We start from the raw sequence: 25,197 nt of genomic DNA, 5'->3' as shown, positions 1-25,197 counted from the left end.
GGGGGCTGCGCCGCGCTGGCGGCTGCTGGGCTGCGGGCGCCCCCTGGTGGCAGAGCAGGGCCTACAGCTGGGGAGGTGGAGTTGGATTGGAAGAGGCCTCAGGGACCTTTTGGCTCCAAGCCTTCCAGCCTGGCCTTGAGCACTTCCAGGGATGGGGCACCCACAGCTTCCCAGCAGCCTGTCCCAAATGTCAGCTTCTGAGGTCCTGCAGCCCTCCGAGCACTCTCGTCGTCTGCTCTGGACCCAACAGCTCCATGTTGGGCCCCAGAGCTGAACACAGCCCCAACCACCCCCCCTGTGGACATCACTGAGGTCTCTCCAGAGCAAAGCATTCGGTGGCTTTTATTGAGGAGAAGGGCAAGCAGGGGCGGGTTCATCCCCTCTCCCATCCTCTCCCAGGGCCACACATCATCACTCCCCAGCCTCGGGGAGCTCAGGAGAGCAGCAGGGCTGCCAGGAGGCTGGGCAGCAGGAGGCAGCCGCCAGCAAGGCTGGGGGGAGGCTGGGGAGAGCCATTGCAGAGATCGGTGTCACAGCAGTGGATGCGGACTCCCGGCAGCTCCTGCTGCTGGCAGTGACGGGAGGTGGCACAGCCGCTGGTCAGCAGGATGCCCAGGACCACTGCAAGGCAAGCAGATGGCAGAACATCAGGGATGGAGGCCGTGAGGTTTGGGGTTTGCTTCAGACTGGTTTGATCAGCTTCCCCTGCCATGACGGCCCTGCCATAAGGCAGACTCACCACTTTCAGTCTTAATGCAGAAGCGGTGTTTGAAGCCCTGATGGGAGTGTGAGCAGGTGATCACCTCTGGGTTCGAGCACCCCGTGTCCACGTACTTGGTGCCAACAATGATGTTGCAGCCGTAGCACTGGAGCCCAGACACTGCACAAGAGCATATAAAACACAGCTGGATTTTTCCAGGGGAAAACACTTGGGCTCCTTCCTAGCTGCTCTCTAACGAAGCATTTGTGGCGTTCTCTGCCTTGCCAGGTTGCATTAAGCACTGAGTCAGAGACTAAATCTGCCCGTCACTTGTTTACCCGTTGGGCACAAAAGCACTAAACCAACTCCCGCTAGAGGTCAGTAAGAAATCAAAGATTAGCAATAAATTTGAGCTGAGATCCAACAGTGGAAACAAGGGAGCTTTGAAGCAGGGTTTGGAAAGAATAAGTGAAACCTCCAAGCCATAGATACCATCAAGCTCAGCTGCTCTCAGAAACTGCATTTGCCTGTTTCTACAAAATTCTCTGGTTCAAGCACAGTTTGGTTTCCTCCCTGTTTTTATCACAGTCCATCAGGGAGGAAAACTAGCCCAGAATCAGGAAAGAGAGAATAAGAGCAGATGCCTCAGCAGTTTGTCCCCATGGGCTCTGCATAGGGCAGCTCAGCCCTGTCCTGCAGGAACAACGTGCCTGAGAATGCTTCCCCTAAATCAAAATAGGAATTGAGCCATTTCTCACATTCCATTAAAAAAATAAATAAATTAAAAAGGAGATTCTTTCCCATCATCCATAGATTTTAAGGCAAACGCAGTACGTGACCCCTGTGTTTGCTAACCGCAGAAATCACATTGCAGGCTTCTTCTTGCCATTCCCTTCCCCCTGCCCCAGAGCAATGCTCACAGCCCTTGCTCATTTGCTCCCAAAGCATTTTCAGGTGCATGAGCCTCCCTGGGCACAGCAAGAGGTTCACCGAGGAAAGGAAGCTGCTGGGATCCCAGCTGCTGGCCCACACTCCTCACCCACCTGCCCTCGTTTTATCCAAAACACAACAACTTTATCTCTCTTCCTAAAACCACCAACGTGGCAACATGCAGCTACATCACTTGAGCTGGGAATTGCACCAAATTCACCCCGAGAATAAACCGCACGTTAGCAAGCAGGGTTTGAGATGGAGGCGAAAGAGCACGAAGCGCTCTGCGCCCATCAGTACTTACCCTCTGGGAGGACAAACACCACGGTCAGCAGAGACAGGATCCCATGGGCACCTCCAGGCATGTGTCCTGAGAGCATGGGGGCACGGGCTGCCTGTCCTCCCAGCTTCCACACACCGCTGGCTTCCCACCTGCGAGCCCCGTGTCGAATAAAGGCAGATCGGCAGGTCTGGCTGCTCCCCGCTCCTCCAGCCCCGTGGCACTGAGTCCTGTGATGTCGATGCTTTAATTTCTTCCTTTTCCTCACGAGAAATTCTCTGGTTCTCTCAGTTTGTGCACAGACGTGAGTGCGTCTGTGCTACCCTCGGTTATTTCTGTCCTATTTCCTCTGTCCACGATCGCTTCCCATTAATACTACTGTGCAGCAGCTCTTGGAGAGAAATTCTCCCTAATCAAGATTTAGTTTTAAATCCACTTCAAAATCCTCTAATTCAGTTGGATTAGGCAGAAGGGGTTTGGGGAGATGTGTGTTTTTACTTTTTTTTCCCTCTTTCTCCTCTCTGAGCTGCCTCGTCTTCACAAACAGCCCCACTGGCTCTGTGACATGTTCTATTTAAAGAGGGGAGGAATATTTTTATTAAAAAGAAGCAGTCAACTCGTTTTAAATCCAAAGCTTGGGATTCTCTGCCAAAGCACAGCCACAGGGAAGGCTGTGGGGTTAAAGGAAGACCTGATGGAAGTCGAGGTGGGTTTGGATATATTTTATGCACCTATTTCTTGAAACAGTGAGATGCCAAATGGGGCTAAGCCTGGGGGAGTCCAGCTAGGGCTGCTCGAGGTGAGGGTCAAGGCCATGAACAATGCACACAGCCCTGTGGGTCAGGATCAGCATCGCAGCCACGTGGGACCCCACGGACATCACCAGCCACAGGATCCATCCCCAGACCCCCACTGGCTCCCCCAGCAGTGTCCCCACGAGCAAAGCCTGAGCTCTGAGCGGGGCTAATGGGACTTGAAGAGCTAATGCTTACTAATAAGAGAGCGCAACAGAATGCACGGGATTAAAAAATTAAAATGACAAAATAAGCTGCTTATGCGGTGCATCCAGCAGCCACATACCAGCACCTGGAACTTACCCACCCAGGGCAGCCTATGGCTGATATGAGACCCCAGCCCAGTGGGTATCTCTGCTGCCAGCCAAAGCCCTCAGGCAGACAGACCCATCTCCATCCCAGCATCTTCATTAGCCTGCATACTCATTAATATTTCGCTGGGAGGCAGGACAAAGTTGTCCGAGTGTGGACACCTGCAGCTACAGGGGTAGCAATTAGCACCTGGGAGAGGTGCCTAAGTGATGCAGCTCGCTTATTCAAATCACTTAAACCACCCACGGTGCCTCGCTTGCTTCAAAACAATGTTATTATAGCACATCTCACCCAGCAGAGCCTGGGGGAGAAGGGATAAAACGCAGGAAATGGGATTGATTTAAACACACGCATAAATCAGAGCACTCAATAAGGAGGAGAGGCTAATTTTAATCCCTTAATAAACTCATCGGTCTCTGGCAGCCTGGGCTCTGATGAAGTGATGCTGAAGAAATGCAGAAGTGATGCAGAAGCTGGAGACCACGCACACCTTTGGGCACAGCACCTGGCTCTGCAGCTTCAGCCAGCAAAGCCACTGCTCCATAGCAGCACCAGGTGGCCCATCCGTGCAGGGCACTGAGATGGAGACCCTAAAAAATGCCATCGGGGCAGCTCACGGCTGTGCAGCACACAGGGAGTTACACATTCCATTGCAGTGGTGGAAAGAGCTTCATGGGGCCACATTTGTGCCTGGTCCCCAGGCACAGGGCATGGTGGCATGACTGCTGGTGATGCTGAGGCTGAGCTGAGCCAGAAGTTTTGTTTGCTTGCTTTGTTTCCTCGGAATGTGGGAGGCAAAGACCTTTAAAATTTGTGGGGAAAAGGAAAAAACTAACAAATGAGCACAAACCAGCCTGGAAACAGCATGCGTTTCTTTTAACTTGTCATTAGCTTTCCGGTGAGATTCAGAGATTTGTCAGCCTGAGTTCACCAGAAATGGGTTAGGAAACTGCCATCCTGCCCCGACTGAGAAAGATTTGATTAGCAAATCCCCCACTACATTCATGTTCTCACTTAAACCTTTGCGATACTCAGAAAGACGGCTCAGCCCTGCACAGATTAGATGGGTTAGCCAGCAAATCCTGCTTTAGAGCTCATCCCCAGCAAAGACAGAACTTCCCGCTGATCAGCCCCCTTCCTGCGCACAGCCCCATTCTCTGCACCCCAAAAATATCGCCCCTTTTTACCTCCCCGAAATGGATCTTGTGCTCGGGCTGCTCCAGTTTTCTGTTCCCTGAAATGCAGCCTAGACGGGAATCGAACCCTAAGTCCCCAGAGGTTCTCTGGCACCGTGCCGCCGTTAACGAGGTGGAGCAGAGGCGCCCTCCACCGGTCAGAGCGATGCGGCCGTCAAAAACGCTCCAGTGCCTGCACTCTGATTGGATGGAGGCGATGAATATATTAATTACTCTGTAAACAGAACGCATTTGCGTCATTTAACGGAGCCCACAGGATTTAAAACACTTGAAAGAGCTTAATTCTTTTGGGGAACAGGTAAAAGCTTTTGCAGAGCGAAGATAAGGTCAGGAAATAGTGCTCACCCTGTCTGCAAGAGGAAGCGCTCTTTGAAGGTTTAAATAGAGCCATAAGGAACCGCGGTATCGTGTTGTATGAAAGGAGAGAAGGTTAGCACTCCCCTTGATAAGGATGGAAGAGGCCCCAGTGGCCTATACAACACGCATACGGATAAGGCACTGCCACCTACTTCGTGGCATCTAACCATGTTTTTTCGCGGTTCCCCCCCCTTCTCAAACGAAATCCTTTTGCCCCTTCCTTAACACAGCGATTTTCCTCCGCCCTGCCCCGCCAGCTGCTAACAGCAGTACAACGCAAAGCGCTGCTGAATCAACACGAGAAATGCTCGCAGGGGGAACGCAGCGGCTTTTCTGCGCTCACAAAGTACAGCCACGTCCTGCACTGAGGGAGCTTCACCAGATGGGGGGGAATGAACCGCTTCATGAAGTCACTTTAAGGAAAGTGATCGCTTCCGTGCCGCGGTGGGTCCATGCGGGAGAGGTCTGTGCTGTAATTTTTAGCTATTATCAAGCAGGACCTTGACAGCAAAACAAACTAGTAATTATCCACCTTATGGCAGAGCCCTTCAGAGGGAGCTCAGCTTGTTCATTAACAATCTGCAACCAGCAAAAGCTAAATCCTACATCATCATTCAGCCTGCCTTGCACGTGCTGCACAGTAGGCAGCAGGGATTCCTCACAGCTCAAGATCTCTGCGAGGGCTTGTACCAATGCTGCCTCTGCACAGGATACCCTCAGCTCACTCCTTACCTTCCTCAAATGCTCCTTTCTTCATAGCAGCCATAAGCACAGCTGGTTCCCCTCCTCTCTCCTCTTCACTCAGTGCAGCTCCTACAGAAATACTTCCTTTTAAACCTGATTTTAAGAGAGGCTGCTAAGGAAACACAACAGCCCTGCCTGCAGCAGTGGGGTTGGAGCTTCACCAGCCTTGAGGCCCGTTCCACCCCAAGCCATTCTCTGGCTCTATGATGACACAAACACTGCACAGTACCACAGTTACCAACAAGCACACACAGAAAATCCCACCTTTTTATTACGGCATATGGCAGTTGTTTGGACGTGTAAACACTACGTGGCTATGACAAAAGAGGAAAGAAATACCAACGCTGAAATAGATACAGAGTCATGCCATTAGCAGTACAGTTTCATACGATGGATTTTTCCAAATACAAAAGTCTGGGGTTGTTTTTTCTTTTTACATTGAAATAACTTTACAGTGTCGTGTGAGCTTCCTTTTAGCCAGAAGAAAAAAAATAAAATATGCTGAGAACAACTACAAGCAGAATTCATTTTAATGGTTAACAGAAGAAATGTAACTTTGCTCTAGAACAGCATCTATTAAACACACGTAACAAGAGGTAAGCAACTATACAGAAGGTAAGAGGAGATTTCACCACAGGAGTCAAGTCAGGGGCAGGAAGGGGGAAAATCTGGAACTGCATGGTTTTATTTGGTCACAAAGTTTGAGCTGAGTGTTTAAAATGAAGCACCCTTAAAGATGCAGTACTCCTATTTAAAACAATACAGAAACTTCCAAGAGACTAAAACCTACATTCTGAAAAAATAAAAAAATTAGACATTTAAAAAAAAAAAAAAATCCACGCATCTCTAGGCTCATGACTTAACTTACTGTCACAAAGCAGGCTGGCAGCTCTTCCTTAAGCAGCAGCAGTGCCCAGAAGTAATGCCACCATAAATACAGTATCTTTGGGTGTCCAACACCAGGCTGACACTCGTAACGCCGTGTTAGAACGATCCATTTGTCTGCCAAAAGATCAGGCAAGGAAAGGAGACACTGCATCTTTGCTTTTTTTTTTCCTCCCCACCATGCTGCCCGGTTCTAGCAAAGAGCTAAGACGTTTTCTTTGGGCCAAGACTAACAGAAACCACTTTATCAAATATTCTTCAGGTTTCCTGCCAAACTGGATTTATTATTCTCATGTGGTTTTTAAATTTTTTTATTTTTTTTTTTAAAAACTTTTTTTTTTTTTTTTCCTGACAGTCTCTCAAGTGATGCTGGAGCGTTTAACAGTCACTCTTCCACAGCTTAATTGTTTTGTCGTTTTCTAGAGCTGCTGATGCAATGATGTTTTCTGTCGGGTGGCAAGCTGTTGAGATTACAACATCTAAGCAAGAAGAAAAAGACACACAAGCATTATTTACAGCAGTGAGATCAGGTTCACAGCACACACTCCCGAAAAGGAATCTGTACTGCTGCTACATGTAGCAGCATATGCTGCTACAGCATCGCCAAGTTGCTATTCCCTTGCTGCAGAGTTAAAAACACATTATTCAACATTCACTCTGTTTATGGGATGGGAAGTTACGTGCTAGCAAAAAAGTATCCCTTTCGTGGGCTCCCCAGCTTGAGAGCAGCAGCTGGAACGTGTTCCACTCAGTATTTAGATAGCTCTTAGCCTTCAGCAACTTGCTCTAAGTCTAAAAAACCAAAGCTTGCTGCCACTGCCTCAGCTTGCAATCAAAACCAACGGTCCTACTAAGGAATAAGCATGACTGAGTTTTGCATCACAATCCCCTTCTAGTTCATGCAGATGGAATGCTCCTATGGGACTGAAGTCCCAAGCAGGTGACATCTCAATGCACGCTCAAGCCTGCCTTCAAGAAACAGCCAACACAAACACAGACAACAGAAGCACGTCAGCTCTTAGCCTTCCAAGAGCTGCAGCTTCAGAAGGTGTCCGTAAGCAACTCCAAGTCATATTCTGAGTCACTTAAATATCTTAACCAATTCCGAACTCAAGTCTCTTTTGCACACTGATTTCAAAGCTGTTACATTGAAAACAACATTTGCAATGACATAGAAGACTTTGTAAAAATAAGTGAACATTTAGGGTTCAATCAAGCCTCAGCCAAGACCTCAGATTTAGCAGGTCTGACAGTGGAAGCAAGAAAACACCAATGCTAACAGCAAAGCTCTCATTGCAAGCTGACATGAAGGATGCTCTACCAATAAAGACAGAATGCTCTTTCCTACCTGTGTGCCCTTGTAATTTCTGTACAATCTCTTTTGTCTGAAGGTTCCAAATGTAAACCAGGTTGTCTTCTGAACCGGATACAATCCACTGCAGGGACAGAGGAAAGACATTTGAATCTCTTCATCCACATCCAACCGCTCCAACTCGCCAAACGCTTCACCGCGCCACGTGAGCAGGAAGGCCCAACACCGCATGAGCGTTTGGTGTCTCTCAGAGCATTCAGAGCACACAGGCAGCAGAAAATGCTGTTCCATCTTTTCTAAAGGAGGAAAACTAAAGGAGTGAAAGACGCTGAGGGGGTTCGACACGAGAGTTCAGCCTCTGCTAACGCGTCCCACCTCCTCCAGCAGGGCACAGCGCCTGCCCTCACACAGCACACTGCTGCCTGCTGTCTCAGCCTTACACCCATGGAGAAAAGCAGCAAGAACGGCCCATCAGTACAAAGCAGCCCATATCAAACACTGACCTTTCCACCAGTAACGGAGAAGTTGGCAAATATGCAGTACTTCTCATTTTTGTGTCCTGTGTACGTCTTCAGGCACTGGAAGAGAAGAGCCACGAGGCACAGTTGAGAAGTGGCTTTCTCACAGGCACAGACAAACTCTCGTCACAGCAGATTAAATACATCTGCCCAGGCTTCCCACCCTGCCAGCTTATCTAAAGGATGCAGAAGGCATCTCTGCCCTACTACCACATCATTTGGAGGAGAGAAGGAAAAGAAGAAAGCCCTCAATTTGTCACTTCCCCCTGAGAAAAACAGCAGGAGAAATTGAATGCTGACAGAAACACAGGAATACAGCTGCATTCAGTGTTTCGGGGCTACGCAGAAGCACGAGCCTTTTTTCCCTCCCCCCCAAAGGTATCTTTAAATAAAATAAAATAAAATAAAGGGTTACAAATGCTTTTTTGCTGTAATACTCACTAAATGTAAAGCAAGGTCAGTAAGCACATATAAAGCCCAGATTCTCCTATACATTTACTTAAGTCTACATAGCAAGGCAAGTTTCAGGTTTTTAGTTTTGTTTTTTACCTTTCCTTTGCTGTAGTCCCAAAGCTTAAGAGTGCTAGAAAAAAAGACAGAAAACCAAAGATTTAGTTCTTGTGTTTTTTCACCAGTTTCCTAGTAGCAGACAGCTTCTCCACACCTGAGTTCTTAATGTCTACAAGGGGAACTTTAGCCTGACTTTGGAATGCAGCTTTAGTTGAAATCCTATTTCAAACCCCAAGGTAACAGTTTTACCAGCATGCCATTCATATTCTCCCCCATGAAAAGGCTGCATTCTTTCACAGGATAAGAAACCCACTTGAAACAGCGATGGCCCTACAAACTGTCCCCCTCCCCAGTACAATCACTGCCTCCAGCTTTTCAACTTTCAAGTCTTGCACTGGGATGTTTCAGGCAAGTAAACAAAGGATTGAAGCCCTCACAAGACAGCTCAAACATAAGCCAGATCAAGTAAGAGAGTAAGCAAGCTACTGAATTTGATTTGGATATAACATGGCAGTAGGTATGCATCTGTGCAGGGTCATTATCCTGACAGGTGATGAGTAGCAAACTAAAGTTTCATCTGATATTCATTATCACTTCAAAGTCAGTGGATTTTTATTTACTTTTTTTAATACCTACTTGTCCAAAGTTGCAGCTAGAATGTATTTGCCATTTGGGGAGAACTTCACAAAAGACACAGGAGGGTTATCATCATCTGAAATGAAAATAAAGTGATTATTAAATTGGAACTATTAAAGCAACTGTTAAACAGTATTACTGCCTCACTGGCAGAGAATTTCTTTTGACAGTAATCTGTTGTTAAAAGCTTTGAGTTTTGTTCTCCCGTGGCAATTCAAGCAATACAGGTATAAGAATGGGACTGTTCTCAGTATTTCAATAAAAGGACATTAAACATTTTGCTCACAAGCATTTTAAAATCACCCTTTGTAACTGAACTTCCATTCCTTCCATCAGCACTTGTCAGAGCAAGAGTGCATCTGCAGTAACATGGTTGTTAAAATGTACAGTATATACATATGTATCACTGATCTGCAGTGCCATGTCACCTTGTCTATAATGCTTTATAAGAATATGAAAGACTGGGAACACATGCCTTATAGGTGGTTTCCTTTTATTAGGCTTGCTCACAAGATGCCTTATGCTAACAGCCATCAGCAGTAAAAGCAGGCAGCTTGTTCAGTCCAACTGTTCCCATCACAGCCAACAGCACCAACAACTTTGTTGTCTCAGTTCTGAGCTGCTGCACAGCAATCATTACATAGCTGAACACCAGAAAACCTGGGAAGCCTTTCATCCAGCAGCTGGACACCAGAACACTCTGAGTTGCCACACACATGGGAGGACAGTTCCTATTAACTGTCATAGCTACAAACACAGCAGTGTCCTGATGGAACAGTACGAGGAAAAACAGGGCTTAAGGAAGTCCCTGCTCACTGCAATGCTGCAGCCTGCCTGTACCACAGCAGAACAGCAAAGAATGAAGCACAAACAAGAAGCTTTCCTACTTACCAATGAGTGTTTTCAAGCACTGTCCTGATGCTGTATCCCAGATTCGACTATAAAAAAACACATGGGACTCATTACACCTCTATAAGCTTCATTATTAATAATGAATAATAATAATAATTAATCTTTTTTCAAAGTGCAACAGATCTGAACACTGCAGCAGACAAAGAACCACTTACCAGAGTCCATCATAGCTACTTGACACTATCAGGGATCCATCACGATTAAAATGCACCTGTAACATTGTAAAAGAGGGGGGAAATAACTTCACTTTCTTCATAAGCACCACATTTTTCAGCCCCACCGAAAGCCTTCACCTCCCAAAGCTGACATTGCGATTCACATGGATAAAAGCAGAGTCAGTGACATCCAAACAATGGATACGAATTTAGATGGGCAATAGGATCAGAACAAAATTCTTTCCCCCTACACCGAGTTCACCTTGCATGAATGGAAATGGCTGCTGGCTACAGCTGTACATTCAAGCATCAGGAACTGAAAGGCCTGTTTCCTCAGAAGCTGAGAGCAGCACCTTAACATGAACACAGCCACTGTTCAGACACCATCAGACACTGTTATATATTGAGCAGCTAACCTGGGGACAACACCTTAAGATTTTAACACAGAACTTCACCTCATGGATAGCCTCACATGTTCTGAGGCCAACTTACTGTCTTCAACTACACTGAAAACGCTGCAATTTAAAGTAATAATTACAACTAATGTACATTTATAAGTGTGAAATGTCTTCTAGGTCAAGTAGAACAACCAGACCAATCACATTAAAGCAGGTATGGTTTAACACAACTGAGGCTCAATATTCTCTTTAGTGTTCCCTCCATTTCAAAAATATTAAGAGTTGAACACCTCCTCTTCCTTCATTTGAAGGGATATGATTGCAATCCAAGCCATTTTTGCAAAACAAATTAACAAGATTGGAGTGCACTCTGAAACTACCCTGCTCCAGACCTCAGCAATTGCTTGGAACAAGAAAGCAGAAGATGTTCAGCAGTTCCAGGCTGCTCTCCATTCCTCAAGTGATCACCAGTCCATACCCCAGCATCAGACTGCCAGGCTCAGACACGACCAGCACATCACTGCTCACTGCTCCCCACACAAAACTTACAGTTAAGGCACTTAATTTTGCTCTCATCCAGCAATGCCCATCCACAAACCACAGCCCACTCACTACATTTTATAAGGGTATCATAACCAGAGCATAAGTATGTTAGCGTGCTCATTTATCAGAAAAGACTTACAGCTGAAACTGGGTCAGAATGAGCAGGCAACGTCTTGAGGCACTTCCCTGTCTTCACATCCCATATCCTCACGCTTTCGTCAAACTGAAGATTGAAGAAACACAGAACACTGTTCAAAGATACAGTTATTTGTGACCTGCAAGACATTACAGCTTGATGCAAGTCTAGACACACACACCTTCCTCGAGTTGCACTGCAGCTGCATCAGAAAGGCTGAGACATAAGCACTACACAGAGCAGCAATAACAGACTGCAAATACAGTTCTCCCTTCCTCTACACACACAGAAAACTGCGTGTTAAGGATGGGTTAAAGGCTTGACTGCTTCCCCAAGACAGCAATAACACTGCACAGTTCACCTAATTACAAGCTGTGTTTGTGGAGGAAGACACAACCGAAAGAAGGGACGTGCAGCAATTGCTGTGCACAAAGGAACAAAAATCACTTACTGAGCCAGAAACGATGAGGTTTGATTGAGGGTTGAAGTTGCAGCAGAAAACGTAGTTACTGTGCCCCTTCAATGTCTTTAAGCACTTACCCTGAAATAAGATGCAGCAGATTTAGATACTCAGTATGCTCTATAGCCATACATGCCATCAGATAAGCTGCATGGTGCAGAACAAAAAGAAACCATCTCTAACCATAGACTTAAACAGGCAGAGGAGCAGCTGAAGAAAAACAGAGGGAAGACTTTTTGCAGGGACCACAGACAAACTTTCAAATCCTTTGGGCAATTAAGGAAAACCAAACAGTTTAACACATCTTGTCAAATTTAAAGCAATTTGCTCAGTTTTCCTGTAACTGCAGAAAAAGAAGAGGAAAAAAAACCAAAGCAAAGATAAATGAGCCTGCGATGAGAAGTTACAAATACTCTTCAGTCCCACCTGAGAGGCTGCTTTCAGAAATGAAACTTGAGCCTGCATTGTCAACTGAAGACTGAAACACTCCCAGAAGATAAGCAGAGTCCTCATGGTACCCATAAGCATCGCTCTCATTCCAAAAGCATGCAGCACCAGTCACTGCCCATTCAGCCAGCTGCTTGTTTTAAGCAGCAGAGTGGGAGCTGCTACCCAAAGAGGAGCAGTGTTTATAACTCTGTCTTCTCCCATCACAGCGTGTCAAGCTCGTCTCTCAGAAGAACCTGATTTAAGGTAGCAATTTAGGGAAATGGAAGGCAAATAACAGTTTCTGTTCTTACCGAGCTTACATCCCATATTTTTAGAGTTTTATCATCAGAGGCAGAGACAAGAAGGTTGGAATCTGATGACCAAGCGACATCAGAGATACCCTAAAACAAAAGAAAACAATCCTCTTAGCTGTGTTTGCTTACTGACATGGGAAAATGGGAAATAGACTCCATATTCACAGCTGAAGTGTGAAAAAATCAGCACTGGCAGATGCAAATCCATTAATTTGACTGGGTTACAGCTCAAACATCACTGACTTCTCCACATGGCTCTTACTGTGGCCACCTACACCCTTCCATGGAATTCACATACAGTATATTATATAAACTAATCTGAATAAGTGGTTTCTCATCATGGCAAATAGCTCACTCCTTCTGGTCTGAGCTCCTGAGGCTGGAGGAGAACAGGACTCTACTGGTTTTTCATCTGGTGAAGATGAAGATCTTCACTTCTGAAGCTTCAGCACGTAACAAATTTTGTGAAACAAAACGGAAGAGTTTGGGAACTTGTGTTTTTTTCTGCAGCTTTGGTGAATGAGTAAGAGTTGTGTTTGTGTAGCCAAAGCCACAAGGAAAAGTCAATCTCCTTACAGGGCAAGCCATCCTGCTCCAGGCACAAGGGAAAGAAGGAAGAGGACACAGCATTCACAAGGATTTTCACCCCATAAAATACTGCCTCTTGTAGGAGGCTGGTGTTGCTGACATGGAGAGACTCAAAGAGGCCAGGCAGTGTGCATGCAGGTACTTCATTATCAGCCTGCACTTCACCCACATTTCCAGCTTGACCTGGTGTCACCTCAGCAATTCCACCCCCAGGTTATTGCACAGGACTGTATAAACAAAGAGCTACAAGCACTGACTGATGAAAAACCCTTCTGCACCAAAGGAGCCACAAATGGAAATGTTTAGATGAGGAAAAAAGAAGGGAAAATGAATTCATTACGAGAAAACTCATTTCCAAGCACGCAGTGATCTCCTCATACTTACCAGCTTATGGCCAGATACCGTTTTTTCAAACTTGCCATCGTATGCTCCCCAAATTTTAATAAGTTTGTCAGCAGCTGGAAAAGAATGTGCCAGTTAAGAGACATGCAGCACTGATGGACACATCAGGAGGAAAGGGATATGTGAGCCACGCTCCTGCCAAAGGCAGACAGCCCTCCCTCTCCACGCAGACACAAGTGTGTAAGGCAGTATGGAACTGGTGAAGAACAGTTTCATCCACACCACTCCCAGTGCAGCAACTGAGATTACATAAGCTGCCTGGAATGCACAGTCTCCAGTTGCTTTAGTTTCTCTGATGACAACTTGAGCTTCTACTTTTGTTTAAGACTGCCAGTGGTAGAAGTACTGCTCCACGTGGAACACTGAAATGCTTTTGCCCAGAAAGAACAAAAATTACATCACTACCTGGAATGAATCAATGCCTGCAAAAACCCAAACAATACTGTCCATTTTAACTTGCAAAATAGGCCAGATAGAAGAGGGTGATATTGGACAGAGATTGGAAAACTTTGGGACTGGGGAAAAGGTCTTTCAAAAGGATAATAGAACATAAAAGTGATTTATGCATGGTACACTGGCCTTACAAAGGCAATCTGAAGTTAAGCCAAAGACAAAAGTCATTCCCATGTCTGGAAGAAGTTTGACTGGGCCCCACCATCACATTCAACACTGTTCTTTTTTAATTGCCCTTTCTTCATATATGGTTCCTCACTGAGGTTAATATAAGGACACTTGCTAAGGAAAGCTATCAAGCATTTTCTTGGTGGTAAACATTGCAAGAAATACCAAAAACTGGCAGGGGAAAACTCAATCTACCAACTGAGAGAGCAGCAAAACTCCACGATCTGCATGTTTCATTGGGATAATATAAGGCTGTGACTTGCTAAGAACCACAGGCACAGAAGCACAAGGGCAGTCCTTCACATCACACTCTACAACCCAGCCTAGCAGTGCCAAGTTAACTCCCACATTTCCCAGAGCTGAGTTTCACCTGCAGGTAGTGCACACGAAGTTTAATTTAAAAGCTTAAGCTACGCCTTCAGTGCTACAGAAAAGCACAAGGATGGGGCAAGAATCCCATCTGCTTTTGTCCCCTCGCTCAGTATGACGACTGAACAGGAGAGGACTCTGATTTCTGTCACTTTCAGTGTGTTACTAACTTAAAATCCTGGATTACCCCAAAGTCTGTCAGTTTTGGCACTGCTCCTTTTAAGAAGAATAAGGACACTTATCCCTTCTCCATCCAGTGAGGGTATCAGCTAAGACAAGCAGTCCTACAGGGCCCACACGTGCACATTTTTGAAGAGTAAGAAAGCAATACTTACAGGAGCTGGCTAGCCACTCTCCATTAGGACTAAACTTTACAGACGAGACTGCCTTTGTGTGTCCTGCTAACGTGAACTTTAGAGCATAGTTTGGTTTCACTGGTGCAGGCTGGAAGAAAAATACATATGAATGAATTGAACAAATTCCCAGTTTAGTTTGTCAGCAACAAGCTCAGTATCAGACTGGGTCAGCACACATCAGTGGAATGCATAAACATTCCTCTTAACAAATTCTACTGCTTACATTCTTTTCCCTCTCCAAATTCAAAAAGCCCTCACTGGAGCCAGCACACCTTACAGCCACATGCAACCAAACTCATCCCTGATATGAATTCCATTCAGGCCAGCAACTAACAGATGATAGTAACACAGCAGTCCAAGCACAGAGTGCTTGGCAGATTAAAATAAAACTTTTGGTACTGATCCGTGCAGTCCTACTAAATGCCTGTAGTTCTTCTCCTTGTTCAGAATCAAACCACAGGCCAACACCCCCCCCTTGTCCCCTTAAAACTCTATTTTCTCAGCCTTTCATCATCTCTGAAAGCTTCATGGTTAGACAGCAATATCCCACCTGAGCATCTGCAGGCTTCAAAGAATCTGAACAACGACTGCAATCCCATTTTGCAGCTAGACCACAACTCCATCCATTCTCAGTCACCCATTGGCCTTCCAAGAACACAAACCAAGTCTCCATCACTTGAACTGATGAGCAGTATTTCCTTAACAAGGACTTAAAAAGCAAACCAAAAAACCAACCTAGCTCTATAGAAGAGGCTGCACTCCACCTGCTTTTCCCCCAGAACCTTTAGCACACTTCCCTCTCCAGACAACAGCAGAGGCAGACAGACATATTAAGTTCTTAATCTATACTTGATTCAGTTCTCTAGTTGCTGCTTGCCTGGTGCACCTGCAGGTAAGTGCCATGTGCATTTACGCAGGTATCATTCAGAGCCCCACACACACCTTGCTCTGATTGGTTGAGGAGGAAGGAGTCGATTGTGTTTTGGTGGATTCTGCATCTGGTTTCTTTTCTTCTGTTGCCATGGTTCTGAAGCTGGCAAACGAGACTTATGGTGCTTGAAGGGGAGAATGAACGAGCTGCTTCACAAGGCAGCCCTTACCACAGGGAGCAGGGCTGCTCTGGAAACAAAACCCTGGAAGAAAAGCAAAACATTCACATTAGCTGTCAAAGAAAGATCAGCAGCAGCTAAAGGGACGAGATCAGCTTAACTGCAGATCTGCAGAAAACATGAAGAAGCATAATCTACATCTGTTCAGCAACGTGCTGTTTTCTGCCTTCAGGTCTATTAGTGTGCAAGATCAAGAACCCGAATACAGGACTTTTATCAGATCCAGGACAGCATTTTTCACTGTGTTCTGTGCCAACCACTAGAAATAAAGCAGAGCAGCTTTTAGGTGCAGTGAAAGGATTTGTCTCATATACCTCAAAACACCTGAGAAACACTTGTACAACACAGCAAATGCAACACTTTGTATATAAGGCATTTCCAAAGCTTAAAATCCCACCAGGTGGTTTTTTCATCTCCTAGTTCAACTATTTCAGTTTCATATCTTCTCCTCTAAATGCTCTAAGCACCATACCCCTGCCTGAGAGTAACCCCTGCTTAACAGCAGCCCTGCATTAACCTCACCAGATCTGCTTTCTGTAGCAAAACCTGAGCAGTGCTGTGCCCTGCAATCAGGGCTGATGCTGCAGAGGGAAGAACCACACTGCAGTTCAGTTCCATTTCAGCAGCATAACAGAATAACCTCCAGTTCACACTGTAAGGATTTGCCCTCATCGCCCATTTGTGATATCCCATCTCAGGCACCATTCATTTTGCTTGTGCCAGCAAATCTGGAAGGAATAGCGCTCACTTTTCAAGCCACCACTGACATTTTGAGCATCTTGTCCTCAGGAGGGCACAGAGCTAAGTACCACCAGTTCCCTGCTTGCTTTACAAGCACGCTGCACAGCGCAGACTCATTACTTACTGTTGGTAACAGCAACTTCACTTCTATAATGCAGATCAGATTCTTTTCAGCCTGAACTCATATGAGAACTGAAGCAAACACACAGCTTGTTCCCTGCACCCAGCTCTGCTTCAGGGAGAGCAGCACCTCTTCATACAAACCTGAGCAGGCAGCACCCTGCTGCACAGCACGAGGTCTTGCAGCATGCAGGCAGTGGGACCAGCACAGCCCCAGCTTCAGCAAGCTGACACACTGCAACAGTGAGGAGACACCGGCCCAAGGAGGCTGTGGAGCCCCATCCTGGAGGCATTCAAGGCCAGGTTGGATGTGGCTCTGGGCAGCCTGGTCTGGTGGTTGGTGACTCTGCACACAGCAGGGGGTTGGAACTGGATGATCGCTGTCGTCCTTTTAACCCAGGCCATTCTATGAAATACGCCTTTCTCACCACACCCAAAGGAATGCTCTCAGCGAGAAGCCCTGAGAACTCAGCAGGAAAACTTCCCGAGAGCTGGAAAAGCAGCCTGCAAGAACACACAGCCACGTGTGTGCACGCACATCCAGGCGTGCACAGAGCCGTGAGCGGCCACAACAACTCCTGTGCTCACACCCGCGGGGCTGCACGCGCTCCGGCCCGGGGAGCAAAGCAGGGCAGTCCAAAGCAAAGCAGGGCAGTGCAAAGCAATGCAATGCGAAACAGGGCAGTGCAATGCAGAGCCGGCGTGCGCCCCCCTCCCGCCTCAGCGCGGGACTGAGGGCGGTGGGGGAGGGAGGAGAGGCGGCGCCCCACGCGAGGCCGGCGCTGAAGGAACCCAGCCGGCCGGGATCGGCGGTGACTTACCGGGGGAAGGGGAAAGAGCGGGAACCCGGCACCGCCGCCTCCTCCACCGCGGCGAGGCGGGGTGCGCTGCCGCGGGAGGGGCGGAGGGGGGGGGGAACGCGGCGGCGGCGGCAGCTCCGGGGCCGCCAGGCGGGGAATGTGGCACGGCGCATGCGCGCTGTAGGCCAAAGGCTGCACAATGCCGCTCTCTCCCGGGAGCGCTACGGCGCGGCCCGAAGGCCAAAACGCATCGGCCGCGCGCTTTAAAGGGCCAGGCGCCGCCCTCCTCAGCCAGCTGGGTCTAGGTTCCCTCCCTCCCTCCCTCCCTGAAGTGGGTGCGTGCCCACGGCCTGGCTGCCCTGGGGAAGGAGGGGATGGAGGCACTGAAAGTTCGCCCTTAGCCCACGTTGTTGTGAGGAGACTGAGGTAATCTGTAAGGTAAATAGTGCAGCAGGCTGATGGGTGGGCCACGTAACGCTGTAATAGCAGGTGAGGGTAGGTGTGGGGCCATGCCCTGCCTAGGAAAGCATTCAGCTTGCATGCAGACATTCTCCTCAAAGCTCAGTGTGTGTTTCGGTGCTTTTCTGGAAAACAGTGGGGTTTTTTTCTGAACCACAACCCAACTGCCTTCAGTTAGAGGGAAGAAAACCAAGAGACACGTGTCGTGTGCTGGCCCTGTAACACAGGAAGACCTGCGGGCTCCAAAAATCCTGGTGGCTGCTGAGGAAGGAAAAAGCTGAAAAAAGCTGTGGTGTGGTGAAGCCAAAGCCCTTCTCCAGCCTGGAAACCCACAGCCTGCAGCATTAACCCTGCCCTGCGAGCACAGGGAAAACGCAGGCATGGAACTGTAAGAGATGCTCCATCCACACCACGCTGTTAGGGAATAAATCCAGTTTACTTGGTGTATAGTCTTTGTTCTTAAAGAATAAATAGCACAAATCAGCAGAGTAATGCTATGTATTTATGCAGCTTTCTTGTGATAGGGGTAGTGTGGTTTTGTTGATTTCACGTAGGAGATGAGCCTGTATTTCTCTGTTGTGCCTCCTCTCGCTGTGGAAGCTTTTTTGCCTGATATTTTGTATAAATATTAATCCACATCTATACTGAATAATACCTTCCTGGAACTGGAAGTTATAGTTTCAAATACAAATGATAATTGTAATCCTAAACAACCCCTTTGCCTCTGAGCGTCCTGGATTTATCTTTAACAAACGTGACGTTTTCAAAGTCCCATTTGGCAAAGTATTTAATCATGTGCTAAACTGGGTTTTGTGACCAAAAAAAAAAAGGTAGCTCAGCATGCAAAGACATTTCATTGGGACTACATAATGTGAGCACCAGGGAATCTGCACGGACAGCCCGTCGCCTTGGGATGAAATTTAACTTGTGGGTTATGAGTCATCTGTGAGGGTCCTTCTTGCTCTGCAGGCCATGATGCCACAGCTGGGATCAGCAGGATGTGATCTCTGTCCAAATTCCCTCTCTGTGAAAGACTGGGCCTTGGCAGGCCTCTCTTTCACAAAGTCTTTCATTCCGTTTGGTTCCAAATAGCCTGAACTTGGTGATCTGCCAAGTATACTGGAAAAGACACCTGTCTGTGAGGCTTCTGGGGGGGGGAGAAAAGCTTCCCATAATGTTGAAAAGGAAAGGAAAGTCCATGAGTGTCTCAGATGATAGGGAACTGACTGCTTTCAGTGCTGATGTGAGCCCTCTGGATGTCTTTAAGAATGTCAGGAACAGATCCAAGGCCGTGGATGTTGCTATGACTAATGTATACAATTCTGTCACAGGTTCCACTGAGACAAGAACCGATCCAATCCTGCAAATTTGATCCAAGGGAATTAATGTTTGCAGAAAAGCTCCTACTAACTTCACATGTTGGATCTTTAGATTACTGCAAACAAGCACATGCTTACTTTTGCAATGGTGAGTAATAAGACAGTAAGCTTACAAGCTATATAAGCCCATGTTTATGTTTTGGCACAATTAGCAACTTCTGTTAGGACTTTTTATTTACTTGAGCCACTCAGCAAATGGAGCACAGAAGAGGCATACTGCGTGTTACACACTGTTCAAGAAACAGAGGGAGCAAGAACTTGTGAGAGATCTGCTGCTTCTCTTAGACTTTTAAAAGAGCAGCTGATCCCTGACATATAGCTGTTCCTGTGCTGTTGCTAATATGCTGAAATCAAAAAATACATCACATTCATATGTTTCTTCTGGGATTTAAACCCAAACACTGAACCTTTTCCAAGCTGATATTTCTAGCTCCCCCACTACAATATGAACCTTACTTGCATCACTGCCAACGTTTGTTCATTTAGAACTAGGGATACTCACCCCAGCAGAAGGCAACTAGGATTCAATTCATTCTGCTTTGGGCAGGATGTGCACCAACACTTAGCACAAAGGCCCAATGAACGTTGAAGAACTTATTTTAAAGTAAGATCACTGAACACTGTGTTCGTAGTGCTCCATGTTAGGAATGACCTGTGGAGAAGCAGTCTGTGTTTTTGTGGGAGAAGCTGGGACTTTGTGCAAGATTAGAGTCCAGCAGTGTGCTATAGCATAACATCCAATGCAGATTTAACCAAGTTACAGCCAAGGTAATACGTGAAGGCTGCAGATTTGAGGGCCTCAAACTGAATCACACATGGTCTGACTGCCAGACGTGATGACAGCCTGCCTCTCCCAGCCTCTTCAACTGGAGCAGCAGGTTCTCAGCATTTCTGTGAATCAGGGACTTTGTTCTTGGCTGGTGCAACTACAATACTGGATGTTTTGATACAATTAGCTCATGTCCCTATTTTAGTATATCTCCAGTTTTAGTAAAATGTGTCTTTATTTAATTTGTTGTCATTTAGAAATGACCTTGTTGAGGTAGAGCTTCTCTTTATCATTTTTCCAGCCTTTAGAAGGAAGAATAAAAAGTAAGAAAATACACAGAAATACATGAAGGCTTTAGCCAGCTGAAATCTAGTGTGTTCTGGTATCTATCAGTTTAAACTGCCTACTCAGTAGCACACACTATTCACAAGCTTGCTTACCTGTGCAAACCGCTGTGTTAACAGCAGGTCTAGGTTTCTACATCACACTGACCATGTGATAAAACCATTTAAATGCAGCTGATTTCCAAATAAATGTATTTATTGTGGCCAAAGCTACTTAGCCATGTTGTCCTGGCAGTTTCTCCTCACTTCCCAAATTCCTTTGGTCGTGTCCCTTTCTCTTCTCCCACAGTTGCTCTGCTTCTTTCCACACATATAAAAATACAATGGCTCCTCCAGGTAATGCCTCCTGCTACGTCCTGATAAAAGAAACTGAACTCAGACAGAATATTTGATGGGCTTTTCATGGCCATTCTCTCTGTGACCAAGTTCTCAGAACTACATAAAATGAGTCAGAAGAGCGCAGTCAGTCCAAGTTGTAGTTCTGCCCATTATTTTCTGCATCATCATATTCTCTCTCAGCTTCATCAGCTGAAAAACAGGGCTCATAATATTTCCTTACCTACAAAAGCTGTTAGGAGGATTACTGCATTGTTGTGAATTCCACAGATGAAAGGTAGTAAGAAGAACAAACTGTAATTATGATTTCAAACCTCTACCCTAGACCTGTCATCCTTACCTTACTGAATAATGCTTACTCAAACAAGGAAATTCTGCCACTATGGTAAAGAAAATCACGAGTGAAAATGACTCTCTTTTGCAATAAGAGCATTTATTCCCTTATGTTCAACACCCTCCTGTCTTCCACTGGGACAACTGGAGTTTCACTTAATTGCAGCCACTTAATGTACACTCTTATGCAATACTCCATTTGAAAACTATTGTTTCAAACATGACTGTAATAGAATAAACTCACTTTTTGTAATGTATAATGACATCCACTCTGACAATAGCAGCTCCTGGAAATAGGATTTACCCCAAGTCTGCTGATAGATGAAGTCTCTTGGAGCCCGTGGCGACAAAATGGTCAGTAAGGCCAATTTTCCAGCCTTGAAGCACATGGAGCTCACATCAGCCTTTCACATGTGTGTGGGTATACAAAGTGCTGAAGGATGAGTCCAAAAATGGAGGAGAGAATATATTGCTGATAAGGTATTCAAACCACTTCAGCAGCTTTCTCCACCTGTAATCCTTGAGTGGTTTCCAGGTACAAATACTAACAAAGAGCTCCCATGCTAGAGGAAACTGCAGTTTTGGTGCTGCAGCAAGCACTGAATGGTGAGCTAAAGAATCAGCAGCTTACGATTAGTGCCTATAGCAACTGTCAGGAAAATTAGTGCTCTCAGCAGTCCTTAACTATTAAATACTAGTAAGTGCAATCAATGAGGTACTGAGCTTGGTCAGTTCTCATAAAACTTAACAGTCCCACAGAGATAAGTGGCTCTCTGTTCTCTCTACCCTCATTTTCAATTCACTCAAGACCTACCTGTGGCGGAGGGAGCAGAGAAGCAAATAGCCTCAGTGTTGATAAGCCCTGAAAATTGCTCTATTCTTGCATAAATAAGTTTTTCTCACCCAACCCTTCACAGAAAGCTGCCTAGAAGGATGTACTTACACCTTCACAGTAAGGGTTAAAAAGCAGTGTAATATCAAGGAGTAAATACACTGCAGGTGTTGTTTAACAAGGTACTAATTGGGTGACTGGAGGTGCATCTTAAAAGACCACAGAGGTTAATCAAAAGGCCTTGGGTGCATTTAGGATGCTCCTTTGAGCTTAGGGAGGAGGCAGCAGCGGTGAAAAGCTCTTGCTGTAGTCTTACATTTTATAGTAAAAGCTGAAAGTAAGGTATTAATGAATAGGCAGGGTGTTAGATCCTGAGTATGATAGATAGCAAGTCTGTTCAGAAGCTGATTTAATGATTGCAGCTATCTCTTCCTCAGCCTGCATGCTCTTACTTTTGGCTTTTACCTGTGCTTAGTTATTCTAATGTCACTGTACTGGGGCTTCAGTTTGCAGACCTACAGGTAGGTGTGTGAGCAACATGTATGTTCCAGTTTGAAAGCTGATAACTGAAATCTCAGGGACACAAATTGGTCTTCCAGCTCAGTTTTATGCATAAGGAACATAATTTGGGATGAAATTATCTTATAACCCCCCCCATGTGAATTAAAGGAGTATAAGATGTACTTAACAACTGTTCTTGGCTTGCTGTTTTATTATGTTCTGCATTGCCAAACATGAATTTCCCTATGTTCTGAGGAAAACAAACAAACGTTTCATCAATGGCTCTTGCTTGTGCAGAGGACCACCCTCCCCAGTTGTTCCTGCTACTTGTGCTTTTTTCCTTGGCCCTTATAGGGGAATGAACCATTAGGTCAGGGCTTGAACTGGTGATTGAGCACCTGCTGAAGGGCTGTGGCTGCCCATGGAGCACAGGCAAATTGTTTGCACCTGTGTTCCCCTCATGACCAGAAGGGGTGGACCCAGCTCTAGAAAGGGCTCATATAAAGGCCAGGCACTGAAGGGAGAGCATCTCTTGGAGCTGGGCTGCTTCCTGAGGAGTGCTGTGCAGCCAGAGAGCTCATTCACCACCTGGGTGAGTTCAGTTCTTTCTGTGTGTAGATATTGGCCCACCTGCATATATTTTGCCTGCTTTTGCCACAGTCTCCCAGAAGCAGTTTGGCTTCTTATCAGCAGGACAGCCCTCCTGTTTGGCCCCTAATCTTCAAGCAGCAGCAATTTTCTTTTAGGTGTTTTTGGTGTTGTTCATGATTTGGTACCTCTGCAAGTTATGGCAGTCACAAATTCATACAGGCATGTGTTGGAGCAGAGCATCTTAGAAGAACTGACCTGATGTTTTTCAGAACTCAAATGCTTTGATGTATGTTTATTCTTCTAGGTTTGCTTGGGAAATAGTAATATAGGAGGATAATGAGAAAAACTAAGCGTTCAAAGTCTGATTCTTCCTTACATCCCTGATGCAAGGTGCCTGAGATGCTCTCAGGCAGGGGGGAATTCAAGTGATTTCAGGTGGGTTCTTTCACTCAGTCTGACAGCATGGAACATATGGCAACCGCACGCAGGGCAGCTTTAGTGAAAACCAGCTTGCAGCACGTGGAGGTTTGCCTAAAGAAGTTGCAGGAAGCACCTCTTTCTTACTGTTTGCATGTCTGTGCTCCCACAGAGGCTGTGTGCTCTGGGTGCGGAGGGCACTCGAGTAGCTTTTGGGTACCTGATGAGCAGGTCAGAAAGGCCAGCTTGGAAGTGGCCCTGATGCGCAGTTTGGCTGTTTGTGAAGATGCAGCTTCCAGTCCTATCTTAAAGAGTAGTTATGTCTGGGAGAGGTGAGGTTGTGACACATCGATCCCTACTGAATTCGCACCAGCTTTACAGTTAAGTGCAAAAAAACCCACAAACTTTTGGGGTTTGGTTAAAGCGTCTGCACAGCTTTGGTTTCATCCTGAGGCAACCACACATCTGGCTAAGCAGAATTTTCTAAAGCATCTGTCCTCTTGTCTGTGCAAAAATCAATCTTCAGATGCTATCAGGCAGTGTGAGAAGTCCCAGCTCTGTTGGTCTCATTCTTTTGAAAGCTGATCTTCTGGAAATGAAGCCTTCCAGTGAAAGGGCCTCCACTGGATGGTTACAATAAACTGCTTTATTAATTGGCGTCACCTCATGGCTGGCTGTGTGGCAGCCTGCTGGATTATGTGTCCACAGAGAAATCCCATCACTACTTCGTATTTTATGTTGGCACTCCAGTGTTTCCCCTGGATTCAGTTACTTTCCAACACTTTTTCTTTCTGTGCTGCAGCAATTGAATTATATTTTGGGTTGCAGTGGTCTCTTCTTCAAACTCTTTTTCTCTCCTCATTGCATTTGTTTGCTTTGCGGTATAGGCTGCTGGTCTTTGATTTTGGAGTGTTTGTTTTTATGTTTGATGCTCTTTATGGAGCGTGTTTGTGAAATTAGTGTTATTTTTATTGCGTGTGTTAGATTACAATCACCAAAACAGCACAGTGGGATGCACTCAGCAGCGCGTGCTGCGTCAGGTTTGGGGTTTTCTTGTGTTTCTTTGTGTTCAAGCAGCGTTTGGACGTTGTAGGAAGGTTTAGCGGGGAAACGCTGGTGGTGGGCGGTGATGTTGGAGGTCTTCCCCAGCCTCGCTTCTCATTTGTTTGGGTGACTTACTACTCCAGCTCGCTCTGCCCGCGTTCTATTTTTACCGCAGCTCGTATTTGTTGTTGCGTAATAAAAGCGAGCGCGCGTTACCCAATGCAAACCACGCTTAAAGGAAAAAAAAAAAAAGCAACAAAAAACCCACGAGCAAAGCGCAGCGCTTCCCTCCGAGCTCTCGGCTCCCGCCGGCGGGCAGGGCTGGAGTTCCCACCGACCGTGCGGGGACCGCGAGGCGGGCGGAGGGACGCGGTGCCGCCTGCCGTCGCCCTCCGGCTCCCCGGGGCGCTCCGCGGCGCGCAGCCCGGCCGTGCCCGCAGCAGAACAGCAGCCGGGGAGCGGAGCGGGGCCGGAGCTCGGTGGGACGCGGCGGCTCCTGGGAGCTGTAGTCCGGGCCCCGCCGCCGCCTCCCGCCCGGCCCGGCCCGGCACTACGGGCCCCACAC

At 46.5% G+C, this 25,197-nt stretch overlaps 2 protein-coding genes and 1 non-coding gene across 3 annotated transcripts; 1 reads left to right on the top strand and 2 right to left on the bottom strand.

Moving 5' to 3' along the window:
- Positions 1-311: 311 nt before the first annotated feature.
- LOC122166843 (ly6/PLAUR domain-containing protein 1-like) lies at positions 312-4,815 on the bottom strand. The gene is made up of 4 exons (XM_042830920.1): positions 4,204-4,815; positions 1,935-2,140; positions 740-880; positions 312-621 (listed from the first exon to the last, which is right to left on the bottom strand). Exons 2-4 carry the CDS (start codon positions 2,008-2,010, stop codon positions 434-436), a joined length of 405 nt encoding a protein of 134 aa, XP_042686854.1. The 5' UTR covers positions 2,011-2,140; positions 4,204-4,815; the 3' UTR covers positions 312-433.
- LOC122166938 lies at positions 4,620-4,747 on the top strand. The gene has a single exon (XR_006170909.1). It is a non-coding gene; the product is annotated as a U6atac minor spliceosomal RNA (small nuclear RNA).
- A 732-nt stretch (positions 4,816-5,547) lies between the features above and the next one.
- Positions 5,548-17,733, bottom strand: WDR5 (WD repeat domain 5). Its single transcript, XM_042830919.1, has 14 exons — positions 17,649-17,733; positions 15,800-15,990; positions 14,837-14,945; positions 13,494-13,567; positions 12,519-12,608; positions 11,770-11,859; positions 11,322-11,405; positions 10,242-10,297; positions 10,066-10,112; positions 9,175-9,250; positions 8,578-8,611; positions 8,014-8,088; positions 7,547-7,634; positions 5,548-6,677 (listed from the first exon to the last, which is right to left on the bottom strand). The coding sequence occupies exons 2-14, from the start codon at positions 15,878-15,880 to the stop codon at positions 6,577-6,579; spliced, it is 1,005 nt and encodes a 334-aa protein (XP_042686853.1). The 5' UTR covers positions 15,881-15,990; positions 17,649-17,733; the 3' UTR covers positions 5,548-6,576.
- Positions 17,734-25,197: the final 7,464 nt, after the last annotated feature.

This window comes from Centrocercus urophasianus, unplaced genomic scaffold (genome assembly GCF_019232065.1).
Source record: "Centrocercus urophasianus isolate 14NV4802_14NV808 unplaced genomic scaffold, USGS_Curo_1.0 seq_34, whole genome shotgun sequence".
NCBI lineage: Eukaryota > Metazoa > Chordata > Aves > Galliformes > Phasianidae > Centrocercus > Centrocercus urophasianus.
The sequence above is the reverse complement of the archived record's forward strand: the minus strand, read 5'-3'. Positions and strand labels throughout refer to the sequence as shown.

Excerpts from the sequence above, each read along its gene's own strand:
- LOC122166843 (XM_042830920.1), bottom strand. The coding sequence starts at position 2,010 with ATGCTCTCAGGACACATGCCTGGAGGTGCCCATGGGATCCTGTCTCTG. Across the intron at positions 881-1,934 it reads GGTGTTTGTCCTCCCAGAGG|TGTCTGGGCTCCAGTGCTAC; the intron begins GTAAGTACTGAT and ends GCTCTTGTGCAG. Across the intron at positions 622-739 it reads CTGCATTAAGACTGAAAGTG|TGGTCCTGGGCATCCTGCTG; the intron begins GTGAGTCTGCCT and ends CTTGCCTTGCAG.
- WDR5 (XM_042830919.1), bottom strand. The coding sequence starts at position 15,880 with ATGGCAACAGAAGAAAAGAAACCAGATGCAGAATCCACCAAAACACAA. Across the intron at positions 11,406-11,769 it reads ACCTCATCGTTTCTGGCTCA|TTTGACGAAAGCGTGAGGAT; the intron begins GTAAGTGATTTT and ends TTCAATCTTCAG. Across the intron at positions 10,298-11,321 it reads ATTCTGACCCAGTTTCAGCT|GTGCATTTTAATCGTGATGG; the intron begins GTAAGTCTTTTC and ends ACAATGTTACAG.